The following is a 13,343-nucleotide window of genomic DNA, read 5'->3' as shown; positions in this document are numbered from 1 at the left end:
TTAATCGGTACCTTTTCATAAGTAGATGTTCAGAACTTTACTATTGCCCAATTTATCATTTTTCATATTTCACATTTTTTGGTGCTATGTTTAAGAAATAGTTTCCTGCTAAGAATTCTAAGGTTTATGCTCATTTTCCTACTTTCTCTGAAGTCTTGCCACTAGCTGTAGTTATATAATCCAGCTAAAATTAACTTTTGGTTGTAGTCTGCTAAAAGTGAAAGTTAACTTGGGTTTATATGTACTGTATTCTTTGTGTTCTTGTTAATTTTTCTTATTCCTTGTCTTCCTTTTTTAATCCTTTTAAAATTATGATTCTCTCCTCTAATAATTATACCTTATTATTTTAGTGACCACCCTCATAGTTTTAAAATATGCATTTACAATTTTTTAATTTTATTTATTTTTGGATAGGGAGAGAAATTGAGTGGGAAGGGGGAAATATAGAGGGAGTGAGGAAGAGACACCTGTAGCACAACTTCACTGTCCCTGTGGCTTTTTTTTTCTGCAGGTAGGGCTGGGTCTTGAGCCTGTGTACTTGTGCACTGTAACGTGTTCAACGGAGTGCACCAGTGCCTGGCTCCTGCATTTCTAATTTCATACAAGATTATTACAAGATTACTTTGATAATTTATGTAACAAGCTTAGAACTTTTTAGCAGCTGAATTTTACTAGCCTCCTCCCAAATTTTGTTTTTAAGATTTCTAAGTCAACGTATACAAAAAGCATTTTTTGTTTGTTTGTCTGTTTGTTTGTTTTGCATCCAGGGGTATTGCTGGTGCTTGGTTCTGGCAACACGAATCTGCTGCTTCCTGGTGATCATTTTTTCCAATTTTTTCTAGTGCATAGGAAAGAGAAATTGAGAGAGGAGGGGATAGAGAGAGAGAGAGAAAGCCACCAGCACACCTGCTTCACCACTTGTGAAGCAACCCCCTTGCAGGTGGGGAGCCAGGGGCTCAAACCATACAAAAGCATTTCTGGGAGTCGGGCGGTAGAGCAGCAGGTTAAGCAAGGACCGGCGTAAGGATCCCGGTTCGAGCTCCTGGCTCCCCACCTGCCGGGGAGTCGCTTTACAGGTGGTGAAGCAGGTCTGCAGGTGTCTGTCTTTCTCTCCCTCTCTCCATTTCTCTCTGTCCTATCTAACAATGACAACATCAATAACAACAACAATAATAAATACAACAATAAAAAACAAGGGCAACAAAAGGGAAAGTAAATATAAAAATAAGCATTTCTATTGTTTTTTTTAGTTATTTATTTATTGAATAGAGACAGAGAAATCGAGAGGAGGGAAGATAGAGAGGGACAGAGAAACACCTGCAGCATTTCTATTTGCAGATATTTTTTCCATATTTACTTATGTATAGTGGCTGTGTGCCTTCATGTATATACAAATCCATGGCTTTCAGGCCAATTTTCTACCTTTTAAAAATGTCTGGTGGAGGGAAGGAAAGAGAGACGGAGAGAGAGAGGGAGGGAGAGACACCACAGCTTCCTCCACTACCCACAGAGCTTCCCCAAGTGTAGCGATGGCCCATGTAGTGCTAAAGGTTAAATCCAGGTCTTTGTGGGAGGTAGGAAGCACACTCTGCCAGGCCCCTGACAAGCTTACTTCCATGTAACCAGGTATTTACTCTCTGTGGTGCCCATCACTCTTTCATGACTAAAGATCGTCCTTTAGCATTTCTCCTTATGCAAGTCTGTGGTGAATTCTCTTAGCTCTTCTTTAAGACCATCTTTAGTTTAGTGAGATCTGGCTGGGCTAGTGGCTCTTTCTGTGGACTAAAAGACCATCTTTAGTTTAAAGGCTATTTTCATTAGGAAAAAAGAAAAGTCTGTGTCGGTAGGTTTTTCACCCTAGAACTTTAAATGTGCTTTTCATGGTTTTCTCCTCTCATCATTTTTTTTCTCATTAGTTTTCAGTGCAATACATCAGTCATCAATGCTTACAACTAGAAAAATTAACACAAATAAAATAGAACTTAATCCATAAGCTTAATCTTTTCTACCAAATTCACCCACCAATATTCTTCTCTAAAATAATTTTATTAACCTTACTTATTGGATAGAGACAGCCAGAAATCAAGAGGGAAGGGGGTGATAGGGAGAGAGACAGTGAGACACCCTCACCACTTGCAAAGCTTTCCTCCTGCAGGTGGGAACAGGGGGGATAGAACCCAGGTCCTTGAACATTGTAATGTGCGCTCAGCCAGGTGTGCCACCACCCAGCCCCTAAACGCTAGGTCCCCCCCACCCCCCAGCATTGCTTAGCTTTGGTTTACAGTGGTGTAGAGCATTGAATCTGGGACCTTTGGTGCCTTAGGCATGAAAGGCTTTTTGCATAACCACTATGCTATCTCCCCAGCTATTTCACCAATATTCTGCATAGCAAACTTAAAAAAGTTTTCTTTTATGCCCATATTTTGATCCACGTTAACACACACTAACATAACTCTTAGCTTCCTTTAATTCCAAATAGCACATTGATCTTTGTTCTTATCTTTCATGACAGTGTGCCGGTCAATTATTTTATAGAATGCTTCTTGGCTACATCTGTTTGACATTTCCTCATAACTAGATTCAGGTTATGCACCTCTGACAGGAAGACCACAGAAAAGATATGTCTTCAATGCTATGTATCAGGAGAGAAATGATACCTATCTTTTCTAGTCCTGTTGCTGCCATATAATGTTCACTGTGATGATGTATGGCAAACTTTCCATTGCTGACTATTTCTTTTCCTTATAGCTATTTATAAATTTGGGGGAGGCACTTTTAGAATACAGGAGTACACTGTTCTTTCTTATTGGATAGAGACAGAGAGAAACTGAGGGGGAGGGAGAGATAGAGAGGGGAAGAGACAGAGACACCTGCAGTCCTGCCTCACTCCTCACTACTCGTGAAGCTTTCTCCCTACAGGTGGGGACCAGGGACTTGAACCTGGGTCTTTGCATGATGTAATGTGTGCGCTTAACCAGGTGCCCCACCCACCACCTGGCCCCCTAGGAGTACACTGTTCTTAAAACACACATCATGTAGCTACTAGTTTTAAATTTGTGATACTTCTTTTTTTTTTTTTTTTAAAGATTTTATTTATTTATTCATGAAGAGAGAAGGAGAGAGAAAGAACCAGACATTACTCTGGTACATGCACTGCCAGGGATTGAACTCAGGACCTCATACTTCAGAGTCTGATGCTTTATCCACTGCGCCACCTCCTGGACCACTTGTGATACTTCTTATCTGAGAAATTATTTTGACTGCCAACTGAGGTATTCAAATCCATTAATTTCTTTTATACTGGTTAGTTGGCAGTTAATAGTGTTTTATTCATTTTCTATCTACATATTTTTTATATTTTATTCATTTACTGGATAGAGGCAGAGAAACTGAGATGAAAGGGAGAGACACCTGTAGCATTACTTCACTGTTTATGACGCTTCTCTGCCACAGGCTGGGACTGGGGAATTGAACCTAGGTCCTTATGCATTGTAAATGTCTCAGATACCTCTGGGGTCTTCTAGCCCTCTCTGTTCCTCAGCCTATTCCTCTAAGCCTCAGCCTTTGGTAATGAGTGTACAAGGCAACCCACAAACCTGGTGTGTGGTGCGGGGCAGCCCTGTCAGGGCCCATGTTTTTTGTCTTGTACCACAGGCTGGTAGGTAGGGACCCCAGCACCCTGCAGAGTCAGCAAGAAGTGACTCCCCCAACCTATGGCTTGGGTGTGAATCTCCATTACCTAGCTGAGATGGACCTAGCTCAGAACACTACACACCCAACTGTGGGCAGGGTCAGCCCTGCTGATGAGGGCATCTAGTACTGTGCCATGTGGTTCTCAGGCCAGTGTATCACTGGAGAAGGGACACGTCTGCTTTACCATAGTGAGTCTGAGGATGCTGAACTGCAATGGAGTAGGTGGTAGTGGGAACAGGAAGAAATATATAGTCCATGGGTCCCGTGTCCCCCCCCCCCCCCCCCAGGAAACCCTGACTGGACAGAATGAGGGAAGAAGGCAACTCAGAGTATTGGAAAGAGGGGAAAGGCTCAAGATTCTTGACGAAGAGTCTGATGACTTGGGAGGGCTTGAGGGTGAGTGGTTGGTTCCAGGCTTTTAGTCCCTGGGAAAATCTAGAAGCTAAGTCCATCCCTGCCCCTTGCTCTGTGGGAAGGATGCTGGAGGCCCAGAGGAGAAAAGGTGCGTGTGGCAGACACAAACTCAGAGCTTATCTTCTGCTGAACAGGACAGAAGACTCACTGTGGGGACAAGTGGCAAGAGCAGGTCAAGGCTTAAGGAGCTCGGAGGAAGGCTCTGAGAAGAAAGAACTTTCAGAGGTCACAGGAAGGAAGGGGTGTAACAGGACTACAGGTTAGAAACAGGCTGGCAGGGAGTCGGGAAGTAGCACAATGGGTTAAGTGCACATGGCGCGAAGCACAAGGTCTGGCATAAGGATCCTGGTTCGAGCCCCCGGCTCCCCACCTGCAGGGGAGTCACTTCACAGGAGGTGAAGCAGGTCTGCAGGTGTCTATCTTTCTCTCCCCGTCTTCCCTTCCTCTCTCCATTTCTCTCTGTCCTATCTAACAATGATGACATCGATAATAACTACAACAACAATTTTAAAAAAGGGCAACAAGAGAAAATAAATAAAAATTAAAAAAAAAAAAAAAACAGGCTGACAGTCAGTGATGTCCTCGACTTCCCTCCCCACTCCCCTAACACACACAGCTGAGATGCATCCTTAAATCTTCAGCCACCCAGCTGAGCCTGCTCCTCCTTCCCGTGCACTCTGTGGGGCCTTAGGTCACCATCCTGCCCCTCTGAGAGTCTCTTGGCTTCTGAGAGGCCAACAGCAAGAGGGAGAGGAACTCAATGGGGGAGCTGGGGACCCCACGGTCAGCTGGCAGGGGTGATGGCGACCTGCAAAAGCCTGCACCAAAAGAATGGGGCCTCGCAATCTCTGGAATTTAGACATCCAGATCCTGTCTGCAAGATCAGCCAGCTGGGATATGGGCTTTGGAGCCTGATCTGTCCCCCACATGGTCCTAATGCCCACTGTGTCACTCCTGGCATTTGTGCCTTTTTCTTTTCTTTTTCTCCCCTCATGTGGATCTCCTAACATAACCTGGAACCTGGGACCCTCTGGTGGCAAGGTGATGTATGGTTTTTGACTTTCACTTTCCCTGTCAAAAGGCAATACGTGTATATGTCTGCCAAGGACGAGGAAGCACAGTCTGAACATTAAGGAGTCTAGACAGTCAGGTGGACACTACTGAGGTTTGGAAAAGCATGGAAAATAGGGGGTCAGAGGTCAGGGACACGGAGAGGAGCTCCCTGAGAGGAGTTGGGCAGCCAGGGTCAGCTGGGTGTAGTCTGGCTTCTGCCTGAAAAGCTGTGGTACCACAGAGGAGGCTTTTTCTTCTGTTTGCCTCTGGGCTGAGCATCCATCCTCCCACCCCCACCTCCAGACAGAACTTAGGGGTGACTTTTCTGGAAAAAGTAAGTGGCAGTGAGGAAGAGACCAGTAAGTATAGAGTCAGCGGATGGGGCCACCTTGTATCCTTTGTCGGTCCTTGCCCCACTGCCAGAGGAACTGGAGGAGATTTTCACTACTATCAGGGGCTGCTGGGTGCAGCTCACACCTACAGCCTGATTCTGGCTGCCGTCTGGAGGAATCATGACTGTTGAGCCCACCCAGTGGAGACCCTCACCCAGGAAGAGCAAGGCACAGCCCCTGACTGCAGGGTACTGATGAGAGAAAGGCAACGTCCTGCCAGGGCCCAGGGGAATGAGGCTGAGCCCCAGTGGCTTCTGAGTCTTGAGTGGAGCTGTGCACACCCCAGCCTCCTGTCCACAGTGCAGCAGGCTTCTTCCTAGCCTACCTGCATTTTCTCACTCCTCAGCTCCCCTTGTACACGATTACCCACCAACACAGAAATTTAAGGAAACACTGCTGTGCTTTGAGTTATTTTGGAAAAGCAGGGCAGGCACCCAAGTCAGAACTCCCAAGGGAGGCCTGCCCAGGGTCTGAGGCTTCTGGCTGAGTCAGTCGCCCTTGCTCGCAGTCTGACAGGCCCTGTGCTTTGAGCTTGCTCCAAGGGGCCCCAAAGCTCACCTGGCTAGCCAGAAGAGCAAACTTATGCTAAGTCACACATCCCTGTTTTGGATGTCTATTAAACTGGGGCTCCTCTATTCTTTGCCTCCTTTTCCATCCAAGTAAGCTAGATGGTCTGAAGCCCCTTCATTCTTTTTTTTTAAATTATTTAATTTTATTTATTTATTTCCCCTTTTGGTGCCCTTCTTGTCTTTTTATTGTTGTTGTAGTTATTATTGTTACTGATGTCATCATTGTTGGATAGGACAGAGACAAATGGAGAGAGGAGGGGAAGACAGAGAGGGGGAGAGAAAGATAGACCCCTTCATTCTTGATCCCTTCTGAGTATAGATACCAAGTGTCTCTTGGGTTGAAGTTGGCCAGGGATTTTTTGCCATGAAAATCTTCTATAGGGAGTTGGGCTGTAGAGCAGAGGGTTAAGCGCAGGTGGCGCAAAGCACAAGGACCGGCATAAGGATCCCGGTTCGAGCCCCAGCTCCCCACCTGCAGGGGAGTCGCTTCCCAGGCGGTGAAGCAGGTCTGCAGGTGTCTATCTTTCTCTCCCCCTCTCTGTCTTCCCCTCCTCTCTCCATTTCTCTCTGTCCTATCCAACAACGATGACATCAATAACAACAACAATAATAACTACAACAATAAAACAACAAGGGCAACAAAGGGAATAAAAAAACAAAATAAATATTTTAAAAAATTGTGTTAAAAAAAAAAAAAGAAAATCTATAGAAAACGTGGTGGGGCCATTCACTTAAGAGAATGCTGAGACATTGGGAGGGAATACTTGCCATCATGGCTGGGGCATCCTCTCAAAGCTAAGTGTGAAGGACTGCCAAGATCCCTCACTCAGCTAGTGGGACTGCTTTGCTGTGCACTCAGCCCTGGTTCTAGCATGGTCCCTACCACACAGGGGGAAGCTTTAGTGCTGTGGTGTCTTTCCCTCTCTTTCTATATGAAAAAGTTGACCTGCAGGGCCAGGTGGTGGAGCACCTGGTTAAGCACTCACATTACAGTGCACAAGGACCCAGGTTCAAGCCCCTAGTCCCCACCTGCTGGGGGAAAGCTTCATAAGTGGTGAAGTGGGGCTGCAGGTGTCTGTCTCTCTCCTTCTCCCCTCTCAATTTCCCTGTCTCTATCCAATAATAATACAAATATATATTTAAAAAGTTGATCTGCAGTAGAGGCAGAAAAAAGCAAACTGCTTAAGAAATAAAGACTAAGTATGATTGGTCTAGCTGAGCCTCTATCCTCTGTGGGGACACCAATGGCCAGGAGCCAGGGCCATGTGCCTATTTCTTTCCCACCTTAGACCAAAAAGAAGAGAAGCTGCTCCAAGAAGAGCATCTGATTCCAGACCCTCGCCTCCAGGGGGGATGTGATGGCTATCCATAGCTCCCTCGATAAAGTATTGGCTCCCAATACTTTGCCCAGCCTACACTCCACACCCAGCTTTATCTCCTGAGTGGCAGCTACTGAAAATGGGGTTGAAAATTCTGAGGAAAAAGGACAGGGGCGCCAGGTGGTGGCTCATCTGGTTGAGCGCAAGGACCCAGGTTCAAGCCCCTGGTCCCTACCTGCAGGTGAAAAGCTTCGCAAGTGGTGAAGCAATGATGCAGATTCCTCTCTGTCTCTCCCTTCCCTCTTAATTTCTGGCTGTTTATATCCAATAAATTAAAAAGTTAAAAAAAGGAAAAACCCTACATTCCAGAGCCCCTCATCCTTTTTCCCCAGACATCCCACTGTTGATATCTCCATGCAGACATTACTACTTCAAGAAATCCTTGCTACCATGTAAACTCCTTAAGCAATTATTATTTTTTGCCTCCAGGGTTATCAGACGGGCTCGGTGGCTACACTACAAACCTACTGCTCCTGAAGGCCATCCTTCCTCCATTATTGTTGCTGTTGGATAGGACAGAGAGAAATCGAGAGAGATGGGGAAGACAAAGAGGGGGAGAGAAAGACATACAATTGCAGACCTGCTTCACCACTTGCGAAGTGACTCCCTGCAGGGGAGCTGGGGGCTCGAACCCAGATCCTTGCACTTTGCACTATGTGCACTTAACCCAGTATGTAACCAAGCAGTTATTTTTAACAAGCAGCAACAAATTAGCTTTGCTGAAAATGAGGAGCTGGAAGAAAGAACTCAGAAGGAGCATTGCAGTGGTTACTGACCCCAGTAACTGGGCTGTTGGGATGGGGAGGAAGGGACTAAGGGGGAGTGGTAGGGAGTGGGTGACATCCATACAGGGCATCTCTAAGGTGCAATTTGGCTGAATTCTCGTCATGACATGTAGGATGGACTATTCTGCACACAGCCAAGAGTAAAAAGATCCCAGATTTGACTTCTAATTCTCTTTAAAAAGCCCTGAAATTCTACTGAAACTCAGGAGTTGAGAACAATACAAACATAACAAAGCTTTGTCTGCATCAGTCAAATTCAGTCAGTGCTCCCAGCTCCACTGGCACATCATGTGGCTAGAAGGTCCTCCCAGTCACCACAGAGAAGATTTAACAAGTGAAAACCTGCAAACTCTTTATTAAATTCTCCCGTTTCTTCTGTACAGAAAAAAATGCACATTATGTTCAGAATCTCAGTAACATCTCAAAATTACACAGCATGAACATGTTAAAAACAAGGAACTGCCAGGATTTCGTACATAGAAAGGAAAAGCATTTACAAAAGAGGCTTGTTAATTTTTACTTTTTTTTCTTAAAAAAAAAAAAAGTTAAAGGCCTAAGATCTCACACAGCACTTGCTGCACGGTCTGTTTTCTTGCTTAGATTGATCTGGGAAGGTTGTATGGGGAGAAACTGATCAGGGAGACTCCTGCTAGTCCATCCTACCCACTGCCCCCCTCCAATCCAGTGCACAGAAGCCTAACTGGGGGACCTCTGGGCTCATGGTCCAGGTGAGGAGAGGCAAAAACAATATAGAGGCACTAACTGAATTTTTATCCTGCACAGGAGAATTTCTCTACTGGCACTGATCCCAACACCCCTACTTGTATGAGCGTCCAGGTGGGTTAAGGAAGGGGAAGGAGAGTAAACCACTGTGAAGGTCCAGTCACTCTAGGCCCAACAGACAACCCTACCTTTGTGCTCCAGTGATACACAGTCCCTGGTTCTCCAGTGATCTCTGCAGATGACTTGGAGCAGCCTGTCACTGAATATTCAGTCTTGGTTTGTTAATGACTGCCTGCAGCCTGAGTTCTGGACAGAAGAGGGGTTTGGTTTGACACTCACTGCCCTTTCTTGTGCTCCTAGTTCCAGTAGTGGGAGGAAGACCAAGAGGAGTGTAGAAAGCTGACCAAAAACAAATGACAGAGAAAGCCAGGCCAGAACATTAATTCCTGCCCTGGGCTCTTTAAGAATCAAGGACTGGTGGTAAAGGGGGTGACTCAGGAGTGACACATCCCGAAATGCCCAGGCAAAACTCAGAACACTGGTATGCTACATTTTATAAACTACTTAGGTATTGTTCCAAGGGTGACAAAATAAGTGTTCCCTTCAATTAAGTTTTTTTAAATTCCTAAGAATCTGATAATTAAACATACCCAAACATACTTCATTCAAAAATCCATCTCCTTTTTGTTCTATGGTTAAAATTAGGTTGAGTGCCTTAGACTGGGTTGACTGGCTTCCGAAGCATTCTATTCTGGGTTTCTCATATTGTTTGGATTAGAAAAAGATTTATGTGAAGAAGGTTGATGTGTTTGTTGGGAGAAGAAATGGGAAGGGGGGGCTAGTCGGTGGCATGCTGGGTTAAGCGCATAGTGTAATGCGCAATGACTCAGGTTCAAGCCCCCAGTCCCCACCTGCAGGGGAAAGCTTCACAAGTGGGGAAGCAGGGCTGTAGGTGTCTCTCTGTCTCTCTCCCTCTATACTCCCCCTTCCTCTCAATTTCTGGCTGTCTCTATCTAATAAATAAATAAAGATAATCAAATCTCACTCATAGAAGTTGAAAAATACTACCATGATGTCAACCTGCCTTCCCATGGTGGACGCCTTCACCAATGTGTCCTGGAACCCCACCTTCCCAAAGTCCTACGGCACTAGGGAAAGGTAAGAGACAGACTGGGGGTATGGATCGACCTGTCAAAACCTATGTCCAGTGGAGAAACAATTAAAGAAGCCAGGCCTCCAGCCTGTGTACCATAGAGATCTTTGGTCCATATTCCCAGAGGGATCAAGAATGGAGAAGCTTCTAGTGGAGGGGAGGGGATGTGGCACGCTGGTGGTGGGAGTTGTGTGAACTGTGCCCTTCTTATCCCACAATCTTGTCTATCAGTATTAAATCAATACTAGTAATAGTAATAGTAATAATAATAAAAGAGAAGCTAAAAAATAAGAAAACAAAGCTGAACCTGGACTGGGCTTGGTGTATTGCACCAAAGTAAAAGACTCTGGGGTGGTGGTGGTGGTGGGGGGTTCAGGTCCTGGAACATGATGGCAGAGGAGGACCTAGAGGGAGTTAAGTGTTATGTGGAAAACTGAGAAATATTACACGTACAAACTACTGTATTGTACTGTTGACTGTAAACCATTAATCCCCCAATAAAAAATAAATTAAAAAGAATAAAGATAATTTAAAAAGAAAAGAAAGTTATTAAAAAAAAAAAAAAAGAAATGGGAAGGAAAACCTTTCTCAGAAGACGCAGAGAAGAAAGGAGGTCCTGGGGCTGGGGAGATAGCATAATGGTTGTGCAGAAGACTTTCATGCCAGAGGCTCCTATGAAGCCTCCTCTGATTCACTAGAGGGACCTGGGATTCAAATTATGCAGTCGAGTTTCCCACATCTGGGGAAATCTCAGGGGTCAGCACATCCGGAGTGCAGTGGATAAGACTCGCCCTGGGAAAACCACTTTCATGATCATGGTATCTCCCCTGCTGGGTAAGCAGGAAGTAGAGAGGAAAGGTTGTGGGAAGTCAACACACAATTTCCTTTTGACCTTGTCTGAAAAAAAAGTCGGTGGATTCTGCAGATCTCGTCACCACCAGATTTTCCTACCACATGTTCCTAGAATAGGAAGAAATGAGATCTGAGGATATTGTTCCTACTCTGCTTATAGTCCCCCAGAAGAGTAAATGCAATTTATGCTGAAGTCCTGCAAATCAGCACTTGAGCTTACTACTGCTAGAATCCCCCTAGCCTCTGAGCATGCATTAACGCAGAACAACTGGACCACACAACTGGCACTAGGAGCAGTGGCACCAGGGAGCACAGAGGAAGAGGGCTTTTCTGCTGGCGTGACCATGAGCCTCTGCTGTGGTCTCTATCTCAGCTTGTATTGCTAGCAGACTTCTCTAGGGATGCACCAGGGTAAAGGTCTCACACAGAGCTGCCCTTCTGTGGGAGGAGCTCTGTTAGAGGGAGCCAATAATCTTGTTCTTGGCAATCTGCCCAGCTTTCTGATTTCTTGTACCAGAGTGTCTCCAGCCCAGAAAAGTGACCCTGTAGTGCCTCTAGGGTGTGTGGAGCATAATGCGTAAGTCCCTGAGACACTGGTGTGAACTGATAGGGCCGGATGAACTTCTCAGTCAGTTAATGTCGTTTTCAGTAGGTGCGTGTAGCCCTGACTTTTACAAGAGCCTCACCTGTGGCTTATGTTATTGTTCATGGGCTAGACGCCAAAACAGAAGGCCCAAACCCATCATCAGCCCCTCCACTCGGGGTATAGCTTTTGGGCTGATTTACCCACAGTTGACCTTTGAGGCTAGTGACCAAAGGTGCCCTAGAATCTGTATTCCAACACCAGAGGAAACCCAGAACAGATGCAGGTTCAGACTGGTGCTGGGCCCCCTTAGTTCAGAAAGCATGTTCAAGGACACTCACTGTCTGGGACTCTCAGCAGCCGCAGAATGGTGAAATGCTTTGCTGCAACACGCATTTGAAGATACTGGTAGACTCAGCCTTTCTATTCTGATCATTTTTTTAAGATGACAAATGTTTTAAGGACCGAACTTCAGACTTTCAGATATACGGTAGAAAAGTAATGTGATGATACTGACACATGTTGTACAGACTGCAGATATGGTGAAGAGTACCCCACCTCACCAAATGGTGACATCAGTCCCACTCTATAAGCCACACCAGGCCTGAGGGGGCTTGGTCTAGATGATACCTCTGGCTCCCAAGCCCAAGCCACCATAGTTCCACAACCTAAGCAGACCCCCCTAGAGACAGACTATCTGGACCAATTCAATTTGCTCCAACTAATGGTGGGAGTAAGGAATGCTCCTTTGCTCCAAGAGTTTCAAGTTTTATGAGACTGAACAAATTCTAGAGAATCAGTAAGAGCCTAAGAGCAGGACTGAGGAGACCAAGCAGCTTTAGTGCCTCCCCTTGGTGACCCCTAGGCTGGGACCCACACACACAGAGCAGGCCTCTGGGACCACCAGGAAGGGTAGCAACAACAAAAAGAAGAAAACCACAGTATTCAAATATATGTCAGTCAGGTTAGACAAAAGAGTATCAATGATCCACAAATGGACCTACTTAGTACCGAAGACATTTCAGGGAAGACAAAAAGTTGTGTCAGTCCTGCAGCACGTGTGGAGAGCGGTAGAGATGGGGCAGGGAAGGGAGGGCACATGGTCCAGGTGGACAGTTTTAGGTACATGACTTATAATACTTTGTGGACATCTAACAGGTTAATAAAATATATATTATATAAATATATCTCCTACTGTACACGCTGCCCTCTTGTGCAGCTGCTGTGACTGCATGTCCCCAACTCAAGCCTAGCATGCCAGGTTGAACCATAATGCCTGCACCCCTCCTCCCTCCCATTCCACACTTGTTATCTTCACTCCAAGAAATGTGGAAGGACAGACGACCAGGGATACAGCTTCCATAAAGAGCAGATTTTGGAAGAAGTGATGAATCACCAAGATATAACATTGAGCCAATGTGTGTACGCAGCAAATGGACAGAAAGAAAAAAAAAATAATAACCACGGAGAAAAGCCTCCATCTTTTAATTCAATAACTTTTCATGCCCTTTCCATGTAGAGGTATAAAGGAGCTTGCCTGGGAAGGTGGCCTTGAGCCTGCAGAAAGGTGGGACAGTCAGCCACACCCTGAGACCTCGATAAATCCTTATAAGCCATTGTCTCTGACCTGCACTGTTGCCTGAAAAATAAAGCAAAGTAAACCAAAGCCCTGCTCCTCCTTCCTGCCCCAAGTCCCTTCAACCCCAAAATCACTTCCTTCCTGTGAGGCTTAAGACTTTGGGAATTA

General features: G+C 45.5%; 1 protein-coding gene and 1 pseudogene across 1 annotated transcript in view; both read right to left on the bottom strand.

Moving 5' to 3' along the window:
* Positions 1–10,869: 10,869 nt before the first annotated feature.
* On the bottom strand, positions 10,870–11,003 carry LOC132537097 (U1 spliceosomal RNA; annotated as a pseudogene).
* A 2,055-nt stretch (positions 11,004–13,058) lies between these two features.
* Positions 13,059–13,343, bottom strand: part of GLG1 (golgi glycoprotein 1) — a 117,434-nt gene continuing 117,149 nt past the window's right edge. The window contains exon 27 of the mRNA XM_060185182.1: positions 13,059–13,235. Coding sequence (XP_060041165.1) covers positions 13,097–13,235 — 139 coding nt within the window. The 3' untranslated portion in view covers positions 13,059–13,096. The remainder of the gene's footprint in view (positions 13,236–13,343) is intronic.

This window comes from Erinaceus europaeus, chromosome 2 (genome assembly GCF_950295315.1).
Source record: "Erinaceus europaeus chromosome 2, mEriEur2.1, whole genome shotgun sequence".
In the NCBI taxonomy this organism is placed as follows: Eukaryota; Metazoa; Chordata; class Mammalia; order Eulipotyphla; family Erinaceidae; genus Erinaceus; species Erinaceus europaeus.
This window is presented reverse-complemented; position numbering and strand designations above follow the sequence as displayed.